The following is a 25,128-nucleotide window of genomic DNA, read 5'->3' on the forward strand; positions in this document are numbered from 1 at the left end:
CACAGGTATAGATCACCAAAATATCCAGAAACTGTGAGCTGAGGGGGTTCAGTTTCAAGCAGGCCATGAGCATCCTGGTGCCGGTGCTGCTCACCCTCCTGGCGCTGTCAGGCAGCCAGGGCCACACGGCCGCCCTGCTGCAGACCTCCAAACTTCTGAAGGAGAGCATCAGGCTGCTGAGCCACCTCCTGCGGAGCGAGGTAGGGCTCTCTCGCACGGCTCAGCCTTGCCCCACGGATGGGAGGGACAGAGCCTTTCGCCGGGCTGGGCGAGAGTGATGCTGAGTCAAAGGAAGGTGCCAGAGCGGGGCGGGGGGGAAGCGAGAGCGGGCGGAGGGATGGGTGTGAGTCAGGATGGATTTCTCTATCAGGTTTCTCTCTAGCCTGATTGCTCCTCTCCTTTGTGTCTTGATAAAGGTTTCCTGTGACAAGATGAACGTGACAAATATTTTTGCAGGCGATAAGGTAAGAGAGAAAAACTAACTTGTCCTTGTTTGAAAACAACCACACGGCCACGATGGGTGCTGGGGGCCAGAGGAGAGTGCGGGGCGGCCAGGAGCCAGCCCTGGGCTGCCTGCCTGGCCCGGTGTGGCACCACACGGGAGCAAGGAGCCCATGGCCAGCCCCGAGCGGTGACGTTGGGCTGCCAGGCTGCCCCTCGCCGCTCCCGGTGCCCAGCACCCGTCCCCACCTCCAGCCAAAGCGGCATCAGGGGCTGGGGGAGGCCGGAGGGGCAGGCGGGAATGGGCAGCGCCTCTCTGAGCAGCACAGAGCGTTTTTCACGCTTTTCAGAAAGGAAGAGAGGAACTTCTTCCCTTGCCTTGGAGCGGTGTGTCACCATCTCACAGACACCCACACGCACCTATCACGCAGCATCTCGAGCTCTGGTTAGACACACTATCCCTCTTTAGCCCCTTATCTGGGGGAAAGCTCTTCAGTTAGCAGGAGATTTAATAGCAGATAATAAAACCTATTTCTGCACTGAAAATTGCTGCCTAAGCCAAGCTCCCCGGCACCAGAGTTCCTGTTTTCACAGAAAGCCGATGCCCTCACCTCGCGTGGCATGGGCAGGCGGCAGCCGAGGGGTGCAGCAGCCTCCTTCTGGGGGGGGGGGCTGGGGCTGAGCATCTCCTCAGGGGGGTCCCCACACCCCTCCTGCCCCAAGGACCAGCGCAGGGAGCGAGCAGAGACGCCAGGGATGCTGCAGGACCCAGCGCCCGCAGCCCCGGCCGTGCTCACAGGGACGGGCCGGTGGCTTTGGCGGTGCCGTCGGGGTGAAAGCCGAGATGGGGACAGACAGAGCTCTCGGCGACCTGCCCACCTTGAGCATCATCCCCCGGGGGAAGACAGCTCCACAGTTTTCTTATTACCACCAGCACTTCGCCCACCAGCTCCTCATCTGCCCCATGTCTCTGCCACGGGACTTTATGGACAGAGGCAACGTCTTCCCAGGGGCTTTTGTTACTCCCGTGGAGCCTCTGCCCACCCAAACCAGCTCCTTCCCCCGGGCACGGCGCAGGGAGCAGCTGCCCCAGCACAGGGGGCCGCCGGCAGCAGGAGCACGATGCTCCAAGCTGCTGCTCCCAACCCTGCCACGACTTCTCGCTGAGAGGATGTATTGCTATAAAAAAAAAAAAATCTATTATTTGCGCTGTTCTCACCTGCTGCTAACAAAGCTGCGACTGTATGCAAGATTCCTAAAAAAAGCCACATGTGTGTCTCTTTTCCAGGAAGATGACAACATCGAGATCTTATGCAAAGCCTCCACAGTGGCTTGGGAGGGCCGGAGCTGCCACCGGCCCCTGGAGGGTCTTTACCTCAATTTGGTGGAAGTGGTCCAGAGGAAGAGCACAGTGCTCCAGGTAAGGCAGGGCCCCCCCGCGCAGCCCTTGGCCCCCGCAGCACCGATGCCGGACGACCCTCGGCCATGGAGCTTTCCCCAGCTTCTCCCTCCCTTGCTCTCAGCCAGTCCTCTCCTGCTGGAAACAGAGAACAGAGCCCTGGAGCCCTCCCCCAGCACCCTCACGGCTGTTTTTTTCCCTGTTACAGGCACCATGTCCCGTGGCAGCAGCCAACACTACTTCACTCCATGATTTCCTAATGAACTTAGACAGAGTCCTCCAACGATTAGTAAAAGACTAGAGGTTGAAGTGAAAAAAACCCCACAGTTTGTTTTTTTGTTGTTTTTAAACTATGACACTGTATTTTTCAAAATTATTTATAATAATTCTTTAAATAAATGTATTTTTGGACTAAATCTGCTGGTATTGCATTAAGATGCTTTTTGGCCAGAAACCGGAGAGCGCAGGAGCACGTTTGAGAGCTCGAAGGTGCCGGGTGGAGCAGGGGACAGGAGGACACGTGTTTTCTATCCTCATCGTTGGAAAGTGGGAAATTAGTGGCAGGGTTGGAAATCAGGGCACAGAGAGGTTGTGCTGACTCGAGAGCTGAGCAGTGATGAGTTGCTAGATGGAACTGGGGCTTTAAAACCATGAAGTCAGAAGTAATTTTTGTTACTTTGCCATATAAGTTGCAAGAAATACAAGGGGCTACAGGGAACAGAGTCCAGACTTCGCTGGCACGGGGGTGGTGCTGGCAAGAGCTGCCAAAACAGAGTTTGTCCTGCTGAGGTGTTACAGCTGGTACCAAGAGGAGGAAAGCAGGGCTAAGCTGAGGAAAAAAAAAAAACAAGAAAAGGCAGATTGGAGAAGATGGGGCACAAACCAGGCCTGGTTCTGAGCACAGGGAACTCCGAAGTGTGCTAGAGCTGCAAAGGGAGATGCCAGGTCGGGAACAGAGCAGGCCCTTAGCTCTCTCCTCACTTTATAGCCTATTTAGGGCTTCTATCTATAACTATCTATTTACATACAGCATAGCCCTTTGTGGCCCAGGAGTAGAAAGGCTCCAGCAGCAACAGCAGCAAAACAAACACCAGCAGGGAGCAAACCTGCACTGTTGAGGGGATGACCGGTCCCCAGCAGACCTGGGCCACGGTGGGAGTCTCTCAAGCCCCAGGGCAGCGGAGCCTCACAGGTATTTAGGTGTCTTTTACCATTTTGCAACTTTGGCACAGCGTGGGAGAGCGCTTTGGAAAGTCCCAGGACTGTGCAGGGTTTGGTTCCTGCATCAACTGAGTCACAGTACTCAGGGGAGCTGCAACGTTAGCAGACCACAAAAAACCTGTTGTTACCTACTGCCTGAGCAGGCTGAAAGGTCTTCCAGGGGAAGAAGTGTGCTGCAGGCCAGGACAGCTTATGCAGCAGAGGAAACGGAGCTGAACAGAGACCTGGCTGAGCAGGGCCAGAGGAGGGCACGGAGATGCTGGGGGGGCTGGAGCCCCCCTGTGAGGACAGGCTGGGAGAGTTGGGGGGTTCAGTTGGAGAAGAGAAGGCTCCGGGGAGACCTTAGAGCGGCCCCCCAGGGCTGAAAGGGGCTGCGGGAAAGGGGGGAGGGACTCTGGATCAGGGGTGTGGGGATAGGGCAAGGGGTGACAGTTTTAAACTGAAAAAGAGCAGATTGAGATTAAAATAGAAGGAAGAAATTCTCCCCTGTGAGGGGGGTGAGGCCCTGGCACAGGCTGCCCAGAGCAGCTGTGGCTGTCCCCCCCTGGAAGGGTTCAAGGCCGGGTTGGACGGGGCTTTGGGCAACCTGGGCTGGTGGAAGGTGGCCCTGCCCGAGGCAGGGGGTGGCACTGGGTGATCTTTAAGGTCATTCCCAACCCAAACCATCCTACAGTTACCCCCATCTCCTCCCCAGCCTTGCAGAGCAGCCTCTTGTTCTGCCCTGTCAGCCCTGGGGGTGCCCACACACCCCCCCAAACTCACTTCTCCAACTTCTCCAGGAAATGTTGTGCAGCCCAGAGCTATGCAGAGGATTCCAGGCACCCTGACACCTCCTGCCTCAGAGTTAGAAAGATGCTGTATGGATAAAGATAATTGAAAAACCATGGACAGAGGTGGAACTAGGAATCAGGAGTTTTATTTCATGGTATGAACATGCTCTGGGGACATAATACTGATATATACAGTGTAATGAATAAAGCTTAATCATAAAACAAAGAATAATCAGAAATAAACAGTTAGAAAAAACAATAAATAGGAAGACAAGTTATACAGACTAGCAGTTTTTCCTATATACAGGACTGGCTAAGCAGAACTGTTGAGAAAGGTGAAAGCTGGACACGTGCAGAGGGTGGAGTCAGTGAAAGGCACTACGGACCATTTTCCCCTCCTCTTAAAGAAAGGATCAGGAACAAATTAAATATGAAATAATACATTTACACAACATTAAACAACATAAAGCATCAAAAACCGCAATGTTAAGGTTGATGTTCTGGAATGAGGGGACTCTTCTGGTAGCAAGATGCAAAGATGAGCATACACAATATATTGTTATATGATTTTTGATAAATACTATAGAGCACATACTGACCTGGGATGAGAATGGCTGTATTGAGCTCTTAAACCCCATACAAACCAAGCCCCTTCCTCACAAAACCATGCTATGGACCCTTTAGACATTCACAGATTGTCCAGGGCTAGAGAGGGCCCATGTGGTAAACCTGCAAGCCAGACCCTCTGGTTTTAAACAAAAGTTCCCAGAACTTCACCACTACACATCAGTTACAAGGTAAGCCAAGCTGATAGACCCTCATGACCATGACAGTGTTCCACTTTAAAGTCCTCTTGTAAGAGCAGATAATTTGTTCTCCAAGCCCCTGTAACAGATTACAGCCAGCTTCTCCAATCTGCCAAACGTGCAAGCAATTACTCACCGTTTTCTCTGCCCCAAGGCTCACTTAAATAACTAGAGTAATATTGTTTTCAGCAGCAGAACTGTAAAGTGGTAAAGCATATGCCTTTATAGTTAGGTTTTCAGTATTTTAAACGCAGTGTCATGGTTCACAGTGGTATCGTTAGGCCACCGATGTCTGTCAGGTAAAAGACTTTTCAATGGTCAAATGACTTTTCAAAGCACAGTTCAGGAGAAGCTCCCTTAAAAACAGATTGTTCAACTAATCTTAGCACAAGACATAACACAGAAGGGAAATAAAACCGTTATCCCTGGTTCTGAGAACCAGAACAGGCCAGGACTGTGCATCTATCTTGCGTGGGCTCAGAAGGGACATAAGGCTTAAGACAAAACAGCATTTAAGCCATTTTCAGTCTGTCTTGTTTGAGGAGAAGCATCTAACACCAGATAACCCAACTCTATCCAAGCACATTCAAGGTAAGGTCGTCGCTTCAAAAGCAAAACCTACTACAGCTTAGATAGACCAAAATTCTGAGTATTTACCTCAAGCACTAGGCTAGAGAAAATAAATGCCAGCGTTTGTATCTTGCATGAACTTAGGTGTCACTCCCTTCCCCCCAAAACAGAGGCCAGTATGTTCTTCTAGGTCATGATCCTGAAAAACACATTTAAAAAACACAGGGAAAAGCTTACCACTCCTTTAGAGAAGCACTGAACATATCACCAGAGCAAAATATGCCTTGACAAGACCAGTTTTAACCTGGTACAGAGCCACCAGGACGGTAAGGAAGGGCCATCAGCTTTTCACTACTCTAAGTACTTCACAAGAACATTCTGGTAATCACAAACGTGGCTACTAGCAAGAACTCGGGACACCGAAGGAGCAGTCTCATCCTTTGCCATGCTTATGGACTCGGTTTCTCCTACTAGTAACCCCCAGGTAACACTGAGGTGATGTGGAAGTTACAGCTAACGAGCACTGCCCCAGCCAGGAGCTGGTGCGGTGCCAGCAGGCGTGATAAAGCACACACAATCCTAAGGAGATGCATTTTCTGTGACACAAAAGCAATGTATTAAAGTGATACGTGTCTATTAGCAGCATAAATATCAAAGAAAAAGAGCAGCCACCACAAATAAATGGTTATTATCAGAGACCAGAATTTTTTTTCCCCTCTCAGAGAACAGCCAGAAACCCAAGACGATACAGTCCGCGCAGGAACAAACAGCATCAGCCATTTCAGGGGATGGTACTGTTCTGGGAGAACTGGGCAATTCATGCCTGTTTTAATCCAGGAGAATCAAACTCATCCTCAGTTTAGGGCACTGGTCCAGTGTCCTTGCAGCCAGGGATGAGAAGACGGAGCCCTAATGTTCACAGTCCCAAGGCTGAAGTCAAGCCCTAGTGTTCTAGCATTGCCCTTAAATAATCTCTGCTGTTTAGATTACAAAACAAAGTCACGTATTTAAAAAAATTCCAGCTCAGAAGCATAAAAAGCAGCCAAAGCGACGCTGCAACACAGCCTTAAAAAGAAAAAAAAGCTCTTTTGCCTTTGCATCAAAGGCTTCATTCTCCACAGTGCCAGCAGATCACACACAGACAAAAACAAAAGCACCAGACACACTTGTCTTCTGTTGCACTCAACCAGAGCGTGATCCCTTCGCAGAAGTCTCACACTTTTGTAGCTCATGTTTCTCCTACCCAACGACTTCCTTCGCACAGCAAGACAGCAAACGAAAGGAAAAGGATTGTGTGTTTGATACACAACACAGTCAGGTTAATAGCCACGGGGAGAGGATTTAAATAAAAGGGTTTTTGATGCTCTTCAAGGTTTGCAGCAACCACATTCAAACACAGCTCAGGGCAACAGAGGACAAGAGTGAAAGGTGCCAGTTAGGTGCAAAGCAGGGCCTAAATCAGATTTACCAGCCTTAAGTTTTAAGATTTCAACAACTGTTTTGAGCTAACATGTCTAGTGCTTCAACACACATCTAGAACCTTTATTTTCTATACATTTCAACAAGGATTGCCAACAATAGCTTCCCTGCACAACACATTTACCACGTGGAATTTCACAACCATCATATATACCAGTTTAATATTATGTTAATATAACATACAGTATACGGGCAACTAAAGAAAAATACTTTTTTTTTTTTAAATAAAGCTCCATACCAGCAAGGCATGGATTTTATAGCCATGTCAAACTGTGCCATCTCTTAAATTTCATATTCTGGCCAAATCTTATACACTCACTGATTTTTACGGCAATTCTGAACAGGTCACACCTACTGCAGCAGAGAGTCAATGACGGCTCCTGGCTTTGCTGAACGTTTTCTGTTTGGAGAGCAGAAAAGGGAGAAATAACACCATACACACATCATTATGCTGTCAAGGAAAGACGGGGACCAGCCACATTTCAAGCCAAAACTATACAACGTTACTCTTCCACAGGTATTTGTCAAAAGCAAAGAAAAATAACCAAGAAAACCCACGCTGAAATCTCCTCCAACAGGACATGACTTTCCAGTAACACCAGTATACGTGTCAGATGTTAAACTGAACCACAGAACACCAGAAAATAAAGCAAGAAGGTGGAAGAGGGGAACGCAGCACAAGAGGCCATCAGAAAAATTCCCAAACGAGTCTTTCTGGACAAGATTTTACTGTAGTAAAGAGATTTCAGCTTGGTTGTTACACTTGGCACTGGTAAACTTTGTACCGTGAAAAGTGTTAGTAATTTGTCTTCTCATTAAACAAATGTTTGAAGACTTATGGTAAGTTTGCATGCACAAACTTAAGCCTTCCCCTGGGTAAAGCCCCTGTTACATATAGATACTCCAAAGTTCTTCACCTTCTACCCGTCTTGGGCCTGGTTCTTCCTTTTGAAGTCCTTGGCCTCTCCAGCTTCATCAGGGATTGCCTCAAGCTTTCTTCAGTGTAAGCTAAGTAAACATGGGAAAGGTCCACTTCAAAGGGCTAAAAAAGAAAACCCCACAAAACAAAAATGTCAGGAGTAGTTTCATACACTGATCAACATGCTTTTGTAACACTAGAAAGACTCATCTCTTCAAAAGAAAATTGAAAGCAGATAGTTTTGCTATAAATATGCAGCAGTAGCCACAGGCAGCAGAATTTAGACTTATGCAGCTCAGTACGTGCTTATAAAAAGTCACTCACATCTTTTTCTTTTTTATCCAGGACAGGTGTCTGTTTCCTCATATTGTTTCCTGTATATGCAACACATTTCTTAAAGAAAGAAAGGTCTGTTAGTGAAGAGTACCATGCACAGTAGAACTGACTACAGGTTTATCCATTTAATTCTGGGCTCAGATAAACTCCTCAGAAGCTGGTGCCAATGTCAGTTCGTAGGTGAGCCCATCAGATAACTTACCAGCTGCCACTCCCCAATGTCTTCGTTCCAGTGAACGTAGTTTTCAATCATTTCCTAGAAAGAAATTAAAACAGTAACTGCAATAGACTTGCAGTAATAGTAATACAGACCTGCACAATGTGCCCTCCAGATGCATTTTCCAGAAGACACATCCCTAAAGGCCTGGACAAGCTGCTTAAGCATTGACCATTCCAAGTCGCTTCTATCAAGACAGTTCTGTCGTGTTCAAACCCCCCCATTGACATTCTGAAGACTACAGAGGAGAAAAATTCCATTCCCAAATCATATACACTGGAGTTCCCACTAAACCATGGGTTTCCCCTCATGCCAATGCCATCAGGCCATCAATAAACACATTGTAATATGGAAAAAAGATTAAGGGAAACAGCTTTTACATTTTCTATTAAATAGCATGCACCATATTTAAGCTCATCATGAATTTTCTGGAGATTGGGGTCAAAAGAACACAAGTAGTGAAGAGTTCCAAGTTCAGCCCTACTGCTCTGCATTATCAGACTTTAAGAAGCAGAACTTCAAGCACGGTGGAAAAAAGGTTTCAAACAGACCCAGAGCACAGGCACACAGTGAATACACCAGTTAAATACACGGTGATTTTAACCATTAGGAAAATATGCTGCAAGAAAACTGAGATCAATGTATCTCTCTGCTTACAGCAACCAACATATTACACACTGATTCCCTAGAACAGATCCCACAAGCATGGAATCGTAGGCACAGTTATCCAAACCCTGAGAAATACAAACCCGCTCTGCACTCGCTATTCACATCTATGTGCTGGTTTTGGAGCCAAAGGCACCCACTAACTCTGATCATCTTCCACCTGAACTTCAAGCAGAAGTCCACCAGAGTCTTGGTCACTTGACAAAAACACCTTTTCCTACTTTTAACATCACCTGGTTCTAAAAAAATCCAGATAATGGCACAAACTCGTGAATGCAGGCAAGTCGTACCCGCTCAGCTGAGCCACAAACAGGCTCCCAGCAAGTGATCTGCGCCGCAGCTTCAGGGAAGTGTCACAGTTCACTGGGAATAGCTCACAAAATGAAAAGCACCCAACTCATTCCATTTGTTGGACAGAACAAGAGCTCTGCACAGTCCTACGCCACAGGCTTAGGCTCTGTCTTTACCTGGTAGTCCTGAGGAATGAAGTTGTCTATGATAAGCATCTGAAGACGAAGCTCCCTGCTCAGCTGTCGAATGTTCTCTAGTAATCCTTCGATCTCTCTCTGATGCTCCTGTTGCAGATCTGCCATCTGAAGATAAACCAGGCATTTGAGAGGCATCAGAGCTAGCTTAAGACATGGCAACAGCCTGAAAGAGAACAGTCTTCTGCCTATGCAAGGTTTTTGAGAAACTACAGCAAACTCTGCTTCTAAGTGCTAGAACATTTCTCTCTGAAGAATAAACCCCCTTAAAACATTCCAGCCCAGAGATGGCTGAAAGTAGCACTAAATTCTCAGTTTCATAAAAACAAAACCAGCCTTCTGCCAGTCCAAGCTCTGCACCAGGTAAGAGTGGATGAAAAGTGTGCAGACAAGTTACATCCCTGGCAAGACTGAGGAAAATCTCTGATCTCAGAGACAAAATGCACTTATGAAACACACTAGATACCAGCCAAAGGACACGCTGAGCCACTGTCTGAGGAAGAAATGAGGGCAACAGGCAGAAAAGACAGACAGCTAAGAGCAGAGGAGCTCTTAGCTCCTGGGCTGCTGCAGAGCAGGAGACCGGGCCGCCAGCAAACAACTTACGTTATTTCAGAAGTAACCAGTGTTTCTCCTTGAAGCTCTGAATATCTCAGGGTCTCTCACACACACTCCCTCTCAGCCTGGCTTGGGGAAAAGCTCTACAACATGCTCCTCTTAAGCTCTGACACCAGCCTGAATTAGATCTTTTTGAATTACATGAGCCAAAACAGCACAGAAAGGCATTTCTAAACGTCTGGCACTTTTTCCAGTGTCACCAAGCTGATGGCTTACCCTTCCCAGCTCTAGTCCCACAGGTGAGCACAGGCTGGGCACTTCAGACACTAACCTCTGATTTTGCAGCCATAAGCATGGTCCAAACTTTCTTCAGCTTCTTGGTTTTCCCCTGTGCTTCTTCCTGGAGGCTGGTGTACTTCTCCTCGATGTCCAAACGTTCTTGCTGTGTGCAAGATTTAGCACAGACATCCACACATTAACACAGTCAAAGAAACTATCCACATTAGCATGAACAAGAGAAACTACTTGAACAAAACAAAGCATTTACCAAAGGCATGGAGACCTGGCTTGGCCAGGCTGGCCCAGACCCATTCTTTCAGAGCAGAGCCACGTTTCATCCACGTGAGCAATGCCAAGGCACACACGGTGTGGCCCACCATTACTATTTCCAGACAGCTGCAGTTTATAACCCCACCTCCTTCTCCTCGAGCTCCTTGCGAAGTTGTTCTGCTCTCTTCCTTCGTTCTTCCAGTTCCATATTGGATTCCTCTAGAAGCTTCTCTTGCTCCTCTGCTTTTGCCAGCAAGTCCACTCCCCCCACGATCACCTTCTTCTCCAGTGCAGACAGTTTCTCCAACAAGGACTGGTGCTCTTGTCTAGAGACACAGCATAAAGCTTCCTATCCCACACTGCTTGCAAGGCAGCAGGTCCAGCTCAGTTTTACAGCCCAGACAGCATTTGCAGGGCTGGAAAAACTTGTCTTGCTGCCAAGGGTTTAAGTGAGGGTGAGGCAGTGCAAGCGAATGCAGGGAGTTCCCTGAGCTCCAGCTCCCATCGCTTCCTCGCAAGCAAAACCAGGTCAGAAAAGCCTCTCCTGCCACAAATCCCCTCTGCGAGGGGCTGCAAGGCACCAGCAATATCACCAGGCTCCCCAAGGCCCCTGCTCCCCGTGGGCCCTGCAGTGCAGAGATGCCCAGAGGCAGCTGCAGAAAAGGAAGAGAACGAGCAGAGATGGAGGCAGGGCAGCTGAGATGCAAACCAGGAAAGCTGGCTGGTGCTGGAGCAGCCTCTGACAGCAGGACTGTCCTGTCTGCACAGGCCAGCGTCATCTCAGCAGCTTTTCAGCTCCAGAGCGGAGAATCCCTCCACCCAAAACGACATGCTCGTGACACCGTGCCACAGGAAACCCGGCGTGCTGCACAGCTACTGCCCACCGATGAAGCAGCACAGCAGTACCACAGCTCTGCACGGGCGCCCAGGTTTGGAGGACTCATTTATGTTTCTAGGCTATCTTGCACAACTAAAATTAAGAGAAGAAAGAAGTGGCAAGAGGGTAAAGTGTCTTTTCCAGAGGGTAAAGTGTCTTTTTCATCTTCTCTAAATGCAGAGTAAGCTCCTCTTTCACTTTGTAACTGAACATCTTGCTATTAAAGTCTGACAGGCCCCTCCCCGTGCATCTCCAGGTGCCCCTATCCGAGTTGTAGATTAAGGAAAAACTCACAGGACCACATGAACTGCGAAGAGCAGGATACTCACTGAGCTTTAAGCAAGTCTTTTTCTCTCTTCTCCAGTTCAGCTCTGGCTTTGTTTCTTTCTTCTTCTTCCATATCAAGCTTAGTTTCAAGAGCTTTTCTCTCCTCTTCAATCTTTGCTTGCATCTCTACCATCTTGTCAGGGGAAACTTTCTTTTTGCCTTTGGGAAGGGATAGGGAAAACAAATTAATTCACAGAAAAATAAGACAGCCTCTGTATCACAGCATTTTTTCCAAGTTCGGATTCAATACTTGCATTTAACAAAGATTAATTTAGTCAGATGTCAGCTCTAAGCTGGGCACAACTCAGTCTTTCAAATCCCATTTTAACACTGACCAGTTGTCCCCAGTTCCTACAGAGAAGGAATGGTATAGAGCTAACTCTATAACCTAATGCCCCCAAAACAGAAAACATCCAAAGAACACTTGGAGAAGGAACGCTGCCTAAACAGAAGTCCGAGCTGGAAACTCGGATGTTCCAGCTATGTAGATTAGGCCAAATGAAGGAACACAGAAGACTGCCTCGACCTATGGCTACAAGAGCTGAGCTACCAAGAGCCACATACTCAAATTTCAGATTAGCATCCCCACCACACCCCTCGTTTGTTCTCCTCCTTCCGAATTTACCTACTGCAAAGTGAGCACAGATATTTTAAGAACACATTACCGTGAAAATAGAGACTCAAGAAATTCATAACAGTCCTATGAAAAACAGGCAATTAAAGAAACTTGTTGATAGTATTTAATCTGTGTAACAGTGGCTACCCACAGATTTGAAAGCACTGAAGTTTGCTGTGACTTAACTGCATCTTTACAAGCCCTACAGCAACCCAGGGACATTTCATAGAGGGTTACAAAGGAAATGGCCAAGGACAACTCAATGAACACCTCAGCCTGAAGCACCAGTCCCAAACCCAGTGATTTTTGAAACAAAGTGTGAGGCTGCTGCTCTTGGAAGTCAACTGTCACTGGAATCCCAACAGTGCCTAAGGCAGGTGAACACAGAAATCCCTGGGGGTTATTTGGAGCGAGCAAGAGCCCAGTGTATGTGCATCTCCTCAAATCCACAAGCCTTCCAAGTCCTAAACCTCCCTTTATTCACTACAAGCAAGTTCATTTTCTTGTTTTGCTTTTCTCCAGAGGAAAAAACAACCCTTAGAATCCAGATGCTTAGAAACTACCTGAAGCCACCAACTGTCAAGGGACTGTTTCTCAGTGACATAACACACACAGTCAGAGTGTGCTCAAGGAAGTTGTCCAGTGAAAGGCTTCCCTTCCCTCCAGTCTTCATGGCAGTCAGCTTTATTTATATATATATCTATAGGACCTCTAGCAGACAGACAAAATGCACTGTATTTGTAAACACACGTACACATCTGTATTCTCGTTTGTTCACACACACTAGAGAATTCCTTAGCATGTGGCATGGTAAGGACTCCAGCACTACAGCAAACAGCATCTTAGTTTCCATCTGCTAAACTTTGGCATCAGATAATAAGCACTTACTTCTGGATTTGTGGTGGGAAAATCTGTCTTTGAGTAAGCAGCTTTCTGAAAGTGCTATACAGAGCTCATATAAAAGGAGGTAAGCCAGATAAAGGCTTCTGACTTAGTACACAACCTCTATATTCTCATCTTAGGAGAAAAGGTAAACTAAACCAAGTTTTAAGATCCTTTCACAAGCTCTGCAATTATATTATAAGGAGGTGGAAAACAATTACACCAACCTGCTTGATCTTGCATTAAGAGGAAGTAGAAAGCAAATCGCAGAGAGGCAGCATGTGCATAAAAAGAGGAAGAAAGAAAATATATTATTGCTTTGATCATTCTATACAGAGATAATCAGCATCAGAACAATTTTATAGGCAGGTTTCTGGAGTAGAAAACACAGGATAATCGTCACTAAAAAAACTCCATTAGAGCAAACATTAATGCATCATGATTTTATGCTAAAGCAGAGAAAGTCTCTGTACTTCAGAGTGCTTTGCATATCCAGGATAATCTTCAGCTCACTCTTGCATTCTTCTGCCCATTCAACGCAATGCAGAATCTAGAGGTAATGTTACGAGCCTGCCGCAAAGATCATGCCCTGAGAAACAATTAGAGAGGGTGGATTGCTTCTTCAATAAGAATTAACGCTCCCCCCTGCTCAAGAGAGCCAATTCTGTTCTATTACCTGTAAGATATTAGCATACAGAAGAGTCATTCTAACTTTTAACCAAGTTTCCAAGCCAATTCTTGCAAGATACATGACAGCTGCACATAGGGAGTCTCAGCACAAGATTTCTCCATGTAATTACACAGGGTATTAGTAGCTTAATTTGCAGTAACTGATGCTTCCATAGAGGTATATAGCCAGTTTGGGTTATTCAAGCAAGTGCAGCAAAAAGGGCAGGACAGGAAAGGGATAATGAGAGCCACCACATGCAAGAGGGTCACGCTTGAGGACAGTTAATATCCCAAACCACACACAGCCACGTTTAACTCATCACCAAACGCCCAGTGCAGCTTCCACCACAGAGCTGCTCTCCAAACTTGCAGGAGATGAACTCATCCGCCCGCTGCCGCCATCAGTGGTTTGCTATTAACTGTTCTCATCCAGAGAAAATACTCAGGTTTCAAGCAAGCTTTGAAAGAGCAAGTTTGAAGCAAGCAGGTTCCAAGCCTACCATCACAGGACCCAAAGGTCTCCTTCAGGCTGCGACCCTTCTCAGCCTGCACCACACCTTCTCCGAGCTGGTGCTTTCCACTAACGTAACTAGTATAAATCTGACTGGATTATAACTCTATAGCAATACTTTCCAAACTCTCCACACAGGGAGGACAGCGAATTGCATCTATACAGAATAACCACAAGAGTGGGTGAAGCCCCTACAAGCCAAGTCCTGAGATGTGATTTATTTCTTTGGTCTTCACAAACCCACTGTAGGGTTTTTACAGGGACAGAGCCCCCTCTGATGAGCAGATCAGACTTCTCTCACTGCTAGATCAAAGTCTAGATCCCTTGTTCCTCTGAACTAAGTCCCACAGTGATCAAGAACTTAATGTCAAGGGGCAGTTAAACCCCAACCACCGAGGACTAAGTATCAGCCAAAATAAAGCTAATCAACCAAGCATTACCACATTTTCTTCGCAAGGATGAACCTCACGTTGTTTGACTGCTGACTGCTCTGCCCCTTTCTCCAAAACTCGTTTTGAGAAGCAGAGTCCAATATAACACAGCACAACCCATTTCACCTGTCTAGCTGTCCTTTTCAAAAACTCCTTTGGTAGCAACTACCATAAGAAGTTATCAGACTTTTTCCTGGCATTTTAGAGGGAGAGTTTAACACAGAAGTTAAACTGTTTTTTCTAACCTACTATTTCTCAATTGCCTTTAAATCTTGCTCAAGCAACATACTAAATTGCTTCCTACCCTCTCTCATATCTGTCTCACAATGTGCACATTGAACAACTGTTTCAAGCAAGGAAGCAGCGAAGGAAAGGCATGCTTTAGCAGAGTTACAAGTTCAGGTTTATTTTTCCAACAGACACAGCGGGGAAGAGTGCAGCATTGCAAAATGGAGTGTGTAGATTATGGAAAGGCCAAAGCTTAAAGGACTTAAGAGCTCCCACTCACTAGTGAAGGACTTATCCAGAGGTTTCTCTATGACAGAGCATGTGGAGTCTGAACTACTGCTGCTGCTACTGCCTGGAAAACAGAAATGCGTCCCACAGAAAAACCCAGAGAGGAAGAAACATGCAGATGGGAAGTTAGTTCTAAAGGAAAGAAACCCAGAAGGGCCAGCAACCTAGTTCAAAAAGGCACAGGTTCCCATTAGGAAGCTTTTGCTAGGATCCCTCCCAGACTCAGCCTGCAAAGCCACCATTTCCCAGCACAAATTAGCATGCTCAGAAAGACACTTCAGTTAAACCCATCTTAACCAGCCTACAGCTTAAAACAACATGCCAAGGCAGCTTCCACTTCAAGCAACAACAGCACAGAAAACCAGATCATAGTGGAGAAGGCTGTGGATATCTGCAGGAGCAGAGGATTCAGCGACCAGGAGTCCTTTCCAGTCTTATGTATGTGGCAAGGTGCACTTTCCCCCCTGGAAGGCAGAATCAGGTCAGGCAGGGACAGTTACTGGGCATACTCCTGCCGAGCAGCCCTTACTGAGGGAGCTTAGAGTGGCTTGTCTGGAAGTTGAGTCAGTTATTTGCCCTCTACTCCTTTCAAGCAGCATTTTGAAGGCAGTCTCCTCTTGGAAGGAGATTTGGGCAGGGCTTGGTTCTTGATTGAGACAGTGGTCAATCTTTTTGCTTCTAGAAATTACCAAAAGGTGAAGAATAAAGTTGTTACAACTACCAAAGACATACAAAGGTCATTTATGACCCTACTTGGACAGACACCAAAATGAAGAGCTTAACTAAAGCAGGAATGCTTTAACAGGAATTTTTTTTTTTTTTAAACAGATGGGGGTGCTCCAGGACAGGAAGGCAGTTTGAATGTCAAAATTAGTTTACTAGAGAAGCTGGACACTGAGGTATAGCGCTGGGTGTGACTTCTCTACTCCCCATGAAGAAACATCAGAGGTTCTAGGGGTACAGCAAGCTCCCTGGAAGCCAGAGCATCCCATGGTACCCAGTGATGCCAGTTCTAAGTTCAGCAACATCCCTTGGGGTTTAAACATGACACAGGAGTTTAACAGTGGTTTAGAACAAAGCAAACTTCACTATAGGATTTCCAGAATGCTCCCAAACAAGGGATGTGCAGCTCCCATTCAGCTTTTCATCTCTCACAGACACCCAAAGGTCAAATTTTACCTCTATCGACATAAAATAGGACACCAGAAGAGTCAGTTACTGAACATCCATAAGACAGATGAATCCTCTGCCTAAACCACAGCCAAAATTCCCCTCCAACCACTCCCATGGTTATAAAAACCGCATCTGCCTACCACTGATCTTTGGTGCCTTCTTCCTCCCACCTCTGCGAGCAGGGGGAAGTTCCACACCACCAGTCACAAGCCATACACAGCCACCTTGCGGCAACCAGGGAGCCACCACAAAAGAGGATGTTACCACAAGCACAACTACCCAAGTGGAAGCAGATACTACACAGGTTCGGAGCTGTCACCAAACAGCTTCGTTTCTAGGAGAGGCATGATAATTGCAGCGGCAGTAGGGCAGCTCTACAACTCCACTTCTCCCCACCTGGCTCTGCCTAGTGTTTCTGACACCAGCTCCTGGCTCAGAGGACACTGGTGGCACTGACAAGAATCTCCACTGCCTTACCCCGCCGTTTCTTCCGTTTCTCTCCATCCTCTCCAATCTCCCCATCGTCATCTTCATCTTCCTCTTCAGATTCACTGGTCTCAGAACCAGATATCTCTTCCCCTACAACAAAAGAATGCTTTTTGATGTGCTTTCCTTCCCCTCCTGTCAGCTTGTTACTGTGACAGCCACATCTGGCCAAACCCAGCAGTGCCTGACATCAGCTGGTGAGTACCTGCAGAAGTCACTAACTTCTGAGCAGACAGCCAGCTTGCTGTGGCTCAGGAAACTTCAGGAAGATAAGCAATTTAATGCCATGAAGTCAGTGTGTATATGTTAAAGCTCAAGGGGGTGCTTTTCAGGGGAAATAAAGCATCCTTGCACTGCTGAAGTGTTTAGCTACAAAGCTTTTCTAGCAGGATCTCCCCCACATCTTCTCTTCCATCTCAGATGGAAAGGAAAACAGTCAGAGGAACAAAGTTCACACTTAATCAGACACCTGCATACACAAAGCTAAATGGCTGTTAATTGAGAAAAAAGTTCAGTTTCACAAATGTTTTTCATTGTTGCCATTGCAAACACAATGCTTAGATATTTCAGGCTTAGTTGGGAAACCAAACTGAATAGAATTCAACACTTAACCTCCTGGCCTCCCAGTAATGTTCGCAAACGTGAAGTTATTTCTCCTGTAGCTTAGAGTAAAATTTAAGCAGCCACCCTCAGCCCATCAGGGATGGAACAGCTACATGCAGCTTCCAACCCTTGACGATGAAGTTGCTGACCATTCCCTGCTTCTCCCAAACGGGGCAGACTCCCAGCAGCAAGCCCTGGCAGAGCTGCTGCCGTGAGCATCCCTTTGGCAGAGCTGTGCCGAGGTCACTGCAGCCCCTGGCAGGGTCCTTCGATGCTGATGGACAGCGTCACAAGGCCACAAAACTACAGGGCTTCAAGCTTCTTGTTTCCCCATGCAGTGTTTGGAAGTCAGCCCCAGCTCTAGCTCTGCAAATTTGGTTCATTTTTTCCCCAAAATTTTTCTCTTCAAACAGGGAAGACATTTGCCCTTTTGTTAGGGTACGTTTTCATTCCCTACGCTGTGCCCAGAGCCCTCCTGCTCTCTGGGAGAGCCCGGGCACACCTAAACTCAGCCCAGGAGCCACCGCTTACCCTTAGTGCCAAGTGCCACCTAGCGGGCAAAGCCGGGGCCCTGCTGGGCCACCACGGGGGCCACCTCTCCTGCAGCTCAACAGGGCAAGTAAAATGAGGACACTGGCCCACAGCAGCTGCCAAACTCATGTGACACAAAGAATGGTCAAATGGAATGAGCACTGGCATAGCGAGAAACCCGAGGAGGAGGAAGGGGAATCTCACCTTCTTCCAGTTTTTTCTTAAGCTCTTCGATTTCTTTTTGAAACTGGCGGAGCAAAGCATCCTTGGGATCTTCGTTAATCCTGGCCTTGTTCTTGATGTTCTTGGCTCGGTTTGCATACCTGAGAGTGCTGATAGTCTCATCGTAGTTGTAGTCTGCTGGCCCGATGTTCGCACACTGTGACAGACAGAGGGCAGGGTCAGAGCCCAGAACGAGCCATTTCAGGGCCCGTCCCCAGCTCTGCCAGTCTCACACTGCTACTCCTCCCCAAGCTCTCCTGCTGCTTCTACACCAAAGCTGCTTTTGGCTACCCAAGCACAGCTTCTGTGTGATCTCACACACATGCACTGTGTTTACAACCTCATCTGTACAGAGGCAAAGAGAAAAAGATGCACACAGAAGGTTCTCTAAGCTGCAAACAGCTCTGAAACAAGAGGTAAATGCCAGGCTGTTCTCATGGCAAAGTCACTACGTTATCCCTGTAAGAATCCAGCTCCATAGCTGGCATGGGAAAGGGCGTCTCAGCTTACCATCATGGTTTTGGAGTTGCCCCCCAGAGAATCCTGAAGGAGCCGTGTGAGTTTGGAGTTACGGTAGGGAACGTGGGTGCTCTTGCCATCCACCAGCGCAGAGATAACGTTCCCCAGCGTGGAGAGAGAGAGGTTGATCTTTGTAGCTTCCTTCAGTCGCTGCCCCGTGGCTCCGGTTTTTGCCTGTCTTTCAGAACCCTGGAAAGGGAACAGCAAGCAGGAATTGCACCAGATTCCCCAATACATCGCCCTCCTCTAATTAGGATCAGCTACACCCGAAGTCTTGCTAGCAGCCTGCCACTGACCACCCCATCTGTTATTATAGAACCTGGCTAAGTACCTCAGACATGGTTAAAGAGACACAAAGACATCTTAACTGAAGCTTTCAGTGCTGGCAAATACTGGATTGCTCAAAGTAACACTGCTGGGAAAACGAAGATTTTGCCCCCATGAACAAAACTTAGGAGAAGCAGGTCAGCAGTTAGGAGGCACCTCAGCTAGAGCTGCTAAGCACCATCCCCAGCCTTCCCTGTCAGATCAAGGGAGAAAAGCAACACTGCAATTATTTCTAAAGAGCTTCATAGAGCAGTCTAAACACACATCATGTAAATAAAGTCAACATGCAGACACTGAATGGCTTTAATCTCCGCTTTCCTACATCTTCTCCAAGGAAAGATACTTCAGTGTAAAGTTTGGGCTAAAGACACATTTTACCAGCACAATTACATTGGTTCAAAGCAAGTGACAGAGGGAATGAACCCGCAAGTGATGAACTGCACAGCTACAACCCTCAAAACAGCACTTAGGGATCTGGTGGGGTTGAGAACGGTCAGTGTTAGGTTAATGGTTGGACTGAGTGATCTTCAAGGGCTTTTCCAATCAAGATGATTCTAGGATTCTGTGAAAATAAAAAAAATCCTCTTGCAGAGACTCAGTTGTGCTGTCCAGAGAGCTCTTTCTAATGTAGTTTATGCATTTAATGATTAATTTATAGAAGCAAGAGAGCCTTTTTACTGGGACAGGCTCTAGCTACACTAAACACCCTTCCTGGTACACCTCTGATTTAAGGCCCCAAGCGAACACTTCACAAAGTCCAATGTCAACCAGAAGTCTGGGCTTTAGCTGTGAAACGTGGGACATGCCCTTTCCTGGGCCTCCAACACCACACCCCCGAGCAGCAGCACCCACCACGCGCCACGGCCGGTCCCACTTACAGCAAGATCAACGAGATGCAGCTTGCCCATGCGCACGTGCATGTTGCCATCAACCCCCTTCTCGCTGCACTCGATGGTGATGGTGAAGATGGCGTGTGAACGAGAGCTGTGCTCGTTCATGTTTGTGGCACCAACGGAACCTTGTAACAGGGAGAAAACACAGCGTTGTCTTCAGAAGGAATCACGTGCTGCTGTCACACTCTTCCTGCTCTCAAAGGAGACTTCTCCCCGCCTCTTCACCCAACCTTGTTTTTCACAAGAGGGAAGAGGAATGCTCAGACTCTGCAGGAAACTATTCTTGGGCACTGAAGTGGCAGTGTATCTCCAAGCTGGACTAGCAGAAGTGTTACAGCCTGCTGCAAGCTCAAAGCCAACCACTGACTCCCATCCCATGAACAGCAATAGTTGTCATCTGTTTCTTTAAGGCTACAAAGATCAGTAGCCTAAGACATTCACAGCTGATCTCTGAAAACATCTGTATTTTAAGAAATAAAACCACAGCAATCCATGCCAAGAGCAACAGTAGTCAGAACTTGAGGTCATAAAAGGATCTGCACTTAACTCAGTTTTCCAAAAAACACAAACCACCTCCCACTCACAGCACAGGGACTATCTGTTGTTCATCCTGACCAGAAGTGAAGAGAGAAAAGGACCGAGACACACACACTGGTAGCTCTGACAATGCTGACTGCCCTCACTGCACCCCCTCTGCGCCACTGCCCGATGTGGGAGGCACAGGCTTCTTCACCTGCCCCTGCACAGAAGGGGTTTGGGAGGAGGTATCCCTTTTGCTCTGCTCAGCTGAACAATCTTTCCAGCATTAGGACCAGGATCTTACTGTGGGTCTCATAACCAGCCCTTTGTTCTGTCTGAGCTATAAATCTGCCCACAGCAAGGCTACGTACGGTTCTTGTGGCCCAGAGTCATGATTCTGTCCATATCATCTGCATTGTTTACGACATAAGCTGAAAGGTCTTTGATATAAACTCCCACATCAGGTCTCTCTTTAACCTAAGAGAGAAACAGTTGAGATGGAGCATCCTTTGGAGATCCCCGATAGCAATTTTCACTACAATACTACAGTGTACTGTACTACTACGATAGTACAGTGATTTACTCCTCCAGGTTCTGGTTTGCACATAAAACACTCCAACACTCAGAGCAGCTAAGGAATGCAGACTCATGCAGGACAACGTCCCACTGGCTTCCTCCAGTGGCAAATAGGGACTCAGGCTCCAATCCCTAGAAAGACTGCAAAGGGCCTCTGAGGTAGAACTGCAGGCACAAAACTGACTCAGAGGGAACAGCCAGTTTCTCATTCTGCAAGTGACCAAGTGGGAAAGATTCTGAGAGGTCAGCAGTGATACCCAGCAACTGCATCCTAAAGGAAATGGTACGTGTGCTGTGGAGCCCAACCTTCTGCTTCCCTTCAAGTGCTTCTCTAGTCTTAAAAAACCCAGCAAATTTCTCACCGATTCAAAACAAACATCACATGCAGAACAGCAGGCTCACCTCTAATCTCTGTGTCTGGTCTTTGCCTAGCAGGTCCCGCACTTCTTCATTATAAATTTCTAGGTAAGACACACGAACCAAAAACCTGAAGATAAACAGGTGGGTAGCTTTCTTAGTTAAGACATTTGTGGAAGTCCAAAAAAACATAATCACAGAGTGCAACGAAAATGCAGTGATATACCAGCACAATCCTGCTACCCTGTCAAGAACTGCTCAAGTAGGAACCTGTCAGCTAGGGCCACAGGTGCCATTTCAGTTGCCACTATCAAGGTCAGGCTCCTGCTACAGCCGGACACTCAAAAACCAAAAGCAGTGAAGAGAAGGTGTTTACCTTGTGTCCCCCTCTGCCTTGGCAATGTGACCAAATATATGGGCAAAGGAATTGGGAATGATGCCTCTAAGCTCAGGAACTGCTCGGACCCCTTCCATGGTGAAAGTTTTGCCTGTTCCAGTCTGCCCATATGCAAAAATAGTACCTGAAGGATAAGAAGATATAGGAACACACGCTAAGAAGTTGCTAACTGCAGTTTTACTTCACCCCTTCTTAGCCCGATGGCACTAAACACCTCTATTGTTACAGAGCTGAAGTTTTCCACCCACTCCAGTAGATAATGTACATGGCTAAGGGCAAGAGAAATGCTGGCCCACAGCAGCAAACAGAGCTGAGCCCCTGTTTTATCCAGCCCACAAGATATCCCCCAAAACCTCATCTTGTTTTAACTGTGCAGTGATTAAAGTAGGGAGCACTAGTACACTCAGGTCTCACACACAATTAAGGCAATTCCAATTAATAACATGGTCAATGAGATTATATATCAACCATAAAACCAACTATTGCTAAGCCACAGCAGAAACAGTGTGAGGCTTCTACAACACAGGCCACAGCACAAGCCCAGTTCTGAACCTGCAGACAGCTACAGTTTGGACTAGAGAATCAACCTATGCAGGAAAACATCCAGAAAATGTACCGAGATCCCAGACTCCGGTACTCCAGAAATATACTGGTTCTTAAGTTTAGCCTAGCACTGTGTAAAACAAGCTTTGATTGTCAAGCCAATGACTTGACAATTTGGAAAAGCTGCTTCTTAGTCAGCTGAAACCTGGGTGTGTTAGCACAAGAGCTTATTAGGCATTTAACAAGCCTTTGAAAACTTTGTAATCTGTTGTTGTTTATAGCGTACTGTTATGGAAAGCAGTAATTTGCTTCCTTACTAGCACCTGCTCTCCTTTGCATAATGTATTTACATGCATAACAGACACACACACAAATCATGGTCAGACTCTTCCCAGCTGTAGGAAGCAACAGATTATCTGTGGGGTAGGGCAGATGTGTTTAACTAGTCATCTTAGTTTAAACCAGCAGAGTTTAGAGGAGAAAACGCAGCAGTTCTATGCACAAGTCTGGTATGCATACCTAGTTACTGCAGGACCGTGGCAGCTGCCTGGTTACTGAAATTGTATAGTGAAGAGCCACTGAGAATTCTGATAATGAGGTAAAGTATATCTTTTGCAAACAGAAGATACAGAATAAAAACATACAGCTGACTGACCTCAGCTCAGTCTTGTTCACCAATCTCTCACTGTTAATGATCATAGTAGGTACAACCACTGAGTACTCAGCACAGCAAGGACCTTCAGGCTGTTTTAAGTTAGAGGCCACAACAGAAACAATACAGGGCTCCAGCCCTTGAAAGGTGAAACTCCCTTAAATAAGATCAGTGGGAACTCTAATAATGCAAAGAGGAGGTGGGATCCTTGACTTAAACCAAAAAGGGACTTACCATTGTATCCTTCTAGGACAGAGTCAATAATAGGTCTTGCAGTTAAATTATAGACATCCAGCTGTTTACTCTCTGGTCCAAACACTGTGTCAAACGTAAACGTCTTGGGAGGCTCATTGGATGAGTCTGTCTTATGCACTGTTATAGTTCCTCTCATTTCATCTACGTTGACTGCCATTTTGTAGCCCGTGGCTTTCTCTCGTTCATTAAGAGGCCGGCATCGAACAACCACCTTGACATTATCACAGCTCTCTGGCTTGTCCAGCTTCTCAGGCTTGTTGATCTAGAATTGTTTAAAAAGCAAGAAAAAAAACACACAGGCTGTAACACTGCTGTTAACATACCTGTGGGTTTAAGCACAAACGTTGTTGAATCAACTCAAGTAGGTGCATACACCTCCACAAGATTGTGAACGTGGAGACTTCAAACCAGAACTGCTTCATAATTAAAGCAGAGAGAATAATGTATGCTTATTCCATCTTTGCATGCTAACATGGAAACTGATGGGGTAGAACTTGGGAACTTCACCTTCAGGCTCACCTATGAATTTCTTCAAGAAACAATTTCATGCTTGCAAACAATCTGCAAGCATTTTGCTGGAAGTAGCTGCAGCTGTGACATTCTTTTTACATTAACACTGACCACGCTCCCTCACCGGAGCACACAAGCCTCAAACCTTACACATGACATAAGCAGATAGCAGCGAGCAGTGGCTGAAGGGAATGCATTTAAGCTACAAGCTTCAGTGTACTCACTGAATTTTAGTCACTTAGAAAGTTAAAATGCTGTATTATAAAGGCTCACAAACATTTCCTTTCACAAAGTAGTTCAGTAGGAATTTGGAAGCACGCCTGATTAATATGACATCGTGTGCTTCTCTTGATTAAATACGTCTAAACCCCCACTGACCTGGTAAAGTCTAAGGCAGCACCCTGGGTGAGAAGGGCTGTAGCTGAGCGTTTAACCACTTCTAGAGCAGCGATCTTGGATGTCAACAAGAAACAAACCCAGTTTCCAAGCGCCTCTCTCCCACCAGCTGCCACCTGCCCAGACTCCTCTCAGGCCTCAGCAGAGACCAGAAGCCGCTTCTGGGGAAAGCGGAGAGCTGGTGAGCCTCGTGCTGCTGGAGGAGGGATCCTTCAGCCCTGTTCTACCCCCGCGGGTGGAAGAGAGTTCCCGAAACCAGCTCCAGAATTAGTGAGTCACGAGGAGCTGCCTCTCCGCTGTCCTCCAGAGGCTCCTGCAGGCCCAAACACCGCCCGAGCCAGACCTCGGTCCCGAGCAGCCCCCGCACGGCCCCCACCCGCCCCCTCCCAGGCAGGGCCACTCCCCTCAGCCGAGCCCGCTGCGAGGCCTCCCCTCACCGCCCCGCGGCCCCCCAGCCCCGCTCAGCCTGACAGGCCGGCACACGCCGCCCGCGATGCCGCACGCCGCGGCGCAGGCGGCTCCCGCACCGAGACGAACGCGAGCGGAGGCCGCGGGGCCTACGCCCCCCCCCCACCGAGCACCGCCGTGCCTGTCAGCGACGCGCCGAGCAACGCAGGAACCGGACGGCACCGAGGCGAGGCGAGGCGCGGCCGCCGCCCCCTCCCCGCCGCGCACCGCGGGCCCAGCGGCCGGTCCCGGTTCCCCCCGTCCCCTCACCGGCATGGCGGCGGCGCGCGGGCAGGGAGCGGCGCCGGGCGCGAGGCACCGGCCGGGCGGCACAACGGAACAATAACAGCACCGCGCCTGCGCCCGCCCCGCCCCGCCCCGGCTCGCAGCCAATCCCCGCGCGCTGCGGAGGCGGCGCACCCAATGGCTGGCGAGGAAAGGAAGGGCCCGGCCTGCCCCCTAGCGTCTATAGGTGCC

The 25,128-nt window shown here is 47.7% G+C and overlaps 2 protein-coding genes across 5 annotated transcripts; one reads left to right on the top strand and one right to left on the bottom strand.

Annotated features, from left to right (window-relative positions):
• The first annotated feature begins 65 nt into the window (after nt 1-65).
• Nucleotides 66-2,141, top strand: IL4 (interleukin 4). The gene is made up of 4 exons (XM_074916492.1): nt 66-200; nt 417-464; nt 1,730-1,861; nt 2,049-2,141. The coding sequence occupies exons 1-4, from the start codon at nt 66-68 to the stop codon at nt 2,139-2,141; spliced, it is 408 nt and encodes a 135-aa protein (XP_074772593.1).
• A 1,823-nt stretch (nt 2,142-3,964) lies between these two features.
• KIF3A (kinesin family member 3A) lies at nt 3,965-24,994 on the bottom strand. Of its 4 annotated transcripts, XM_074915703.1 has the most exons (20): nt 24,922-24,994; nt 23,278-23,560; nt 21,828-21,972; nt 21,497-21,581; nt 20,890-20,995; nt 19,985-20,124; nt 18,771-18,968; nt 18,243-18,417; nt 16,896-16,997; nt 15,238-15,309; nt 13,346-13,354; nt 11,623-11,779; nt 10,562-10,742; nt 10,199-10,309; nt 9,292-9,417; nt 8,144-8,197; nt 7,930-7,998; nt 7,604-7,728; nt 7,006-7,086; nt 3,965-5,406 (listed from the first exon to the last, which is right to left on the bottom strand). In XM_074915703.1, the coding sequence occupies exons 1-19, from the start codon at nt 24,925-24,927 to the stop codon at nt 7,038-7,040; spliced, it is 2,193 nt and encodes a 730-aa protein (XP_074771804.1). In that variant the 5' UTR covers nt 24,928-24,994; the 3' UTR covers nt 3,965-5,406; nt 7,006-7,037. The 4 variants fall into 4 exon arrangements, with proteins under 4 accessions (XP_074771804.1, XP_074771805.1, XP_074771807.1 ...); XM_074915704.1 differs by lacking the exons at nt 13,346-13,354; nt 15,238-15,309 and having other exon boundaries at nt 3,965-7,086; XM_074915706.1 differs by lacking the exons at nt 13,346-13,354; nt 15,238-15,309; nt 24,922-24,994 and adding an exon at nt 24,794-24,910 and having other exon boundaries at nt 3,965-7,086.
• Nucleotides 24,995-25,128: the final 134 nt, after the last annotated feature.

This window comes from Athene noctua, chromosome 12, assembly GCF_965140245.1.
Source record: "Athene noctua chromosome 12, bAthNoc1.hap1.1, whole genome shotgun sequence".
NCBI classification, from domain to species: Eukaryota; Metazoa; Chordata; class Aves; order Strigiformes; family Strigidae; genus Athene; species Athene noctua.

Excerpts from the sequence above, each read along its gene's own strand:
- KIF3A (XM_074915703.1), bottom strand. Across the intron at positions 21,973-23,277 it reads TGTCCTAGAAGGATACAATG|GTACTATTTTTGCATATGGG; the intron begins GTAAGTCCCTTT and ends CTTATCCTTCAG. Across the intron at positions 20,125-20,889 it reads GACTCTGGGCCACAAGAACC|GTTCCGTTGGTGCCACAAAC; the intron begins GTACGTAGCCTT and ends CCCTGTTACAAG.
- IL4 (XM_074916492.1), top strand. The coding sequence starts at position 66 with ATGAGCATCCTGGTGCCGGTGCTGCTCACCCTCCTGGCGCTGTCAGGC. Across the intron at positions 201-416 it reads GCCACCTCCTGCGGAGCGAG|GTTTCCTGTGACAAGATGAA; the intron begins GTAGGGCTCTCT and ends GTCTTGATAAAG. Across the intron at positions 1,862-2,048 it reads GGAAGAGCACAGTGCTCCAG|GCACCATGTCCCGTGGCAGC; the intron begins GTAAGGCAGGGC and ends TCCCTGTTACAG.